General features: G+C 59.5%; 1 protein-coding gene across 1 annotated transcript; it reads right to left on the reverse strand.

Annotated features, from left to right (window-relative positions):
* Positions 1-191: 191 nt before the first annotated feature.
* On the reverse strand, positions 192-1,002 carry LOC106014173 (leucine-rich repeat serine/threonine-protein kinase 1; the record flags this gene model as incomplete). Its single annotated transcript, XM_013091250.1, is given in 1 exon segment — positions 192-1,002. A coding segment is annotated over 1 exon segment (811 nt), but the record flags the coding sequence as incomplete, so codon positions are not given.
* Positions 1,003-1,014: the final 12 nt, after the last annotated feature.

The following is a 1,014-nucleotide window of genomic DNA, read 5'->3' on the forward strand; positions in this document are numbered from 1 at the left end:
TATATAATAATGTATATATACTTCTATGAAACAGTGTGTCCCACAACTCACCCTGATGGGACACAATGGTAAACTCAACAACTTACCTTGATGGGACACAATGGTAAACTCAACAACTTACCTTGATGGGACACAATGGTAAACTCCACAACTCACCCAGATGGGACAAAATGGTAAACTCCACAACTCACCCTGATGGGACAAAATGGTAAACTCCACTCCGTCCACGCTCACGTCCAGAGGGTCAAGGTCGTAGCTGCCCACTGACCCTGAGTGGTCGCGCTGGAGCGAGCCCATGGACACCCGGCGAGGTCGCGCCGCCCCGCCCCCTGACCCCTGGGGCGGCGGCCATGACAGTTGGTCCCTGGAGGTGGTGGGTAGCCAGGACAGACTGTTGCCCGACAGGTGGAGCGTGACCAGGGACGGTGCAGACCACACTTCTGGCGGGACCTCGCTCACACGGTTCACAGACACGTCCAGGAACTTGAGCTGCGGCAGCTGGAACAGGAAGCGGGGCAGGGTTCGGATCTTGTTCTCGTTGAGGTGCACCTCCTCCAGCGACACACACAGGACATTGACCTCCGAGGGGATCTCGCCGATCTGGTTCCTGGACGCCCGCAGCAGCACCAGGGACGGCAGCTCTAGCAGGACGGCGGGGAACACCTCGAAGCTGTTGCGGGAAATGTCCACTTTTGTGACGGCGCACAGCGAGATGGCGGGCAGGACCCCGGCGGTCAGTGCGGGGTTGTGTAACACACACGCCTGGCTCACACAGCGCGCGTCCATCGCGCTCAGCACACCCAGACCCTCCCAGCCGATGGACACAGGCGTCGTCGGGAACTTGGACCGGAGCTCGGGGTCCAGGGAGGAGCAGCGGTCAAGCGTGTCGCTGACCGCGTGGCTCAGTCGATAGGCCAGCCTTCTCATCTCCGTCTTGTTGATGCTGTGGTTGAGGTCGCGGCTCGACTTGTGGGTCAAGAGTAGCCACTTGGCCTCCGCATTCTGGACAAAAGT

Source organism: Aplysia californica, unplaced genomic scaffold (assembly GCF_000002075.1).
Source record: "Aplysia californica isolate F4 #8 unplaced genomic scaffold, AplCal3.0 scaffold04321, whole genome shotgun sequence".
NCBI lineage: Eukaryota > Metazoa > Mollusca > Gastropoda > Aplysiida > Aplysiidae > Aplysia > Aplysia californica.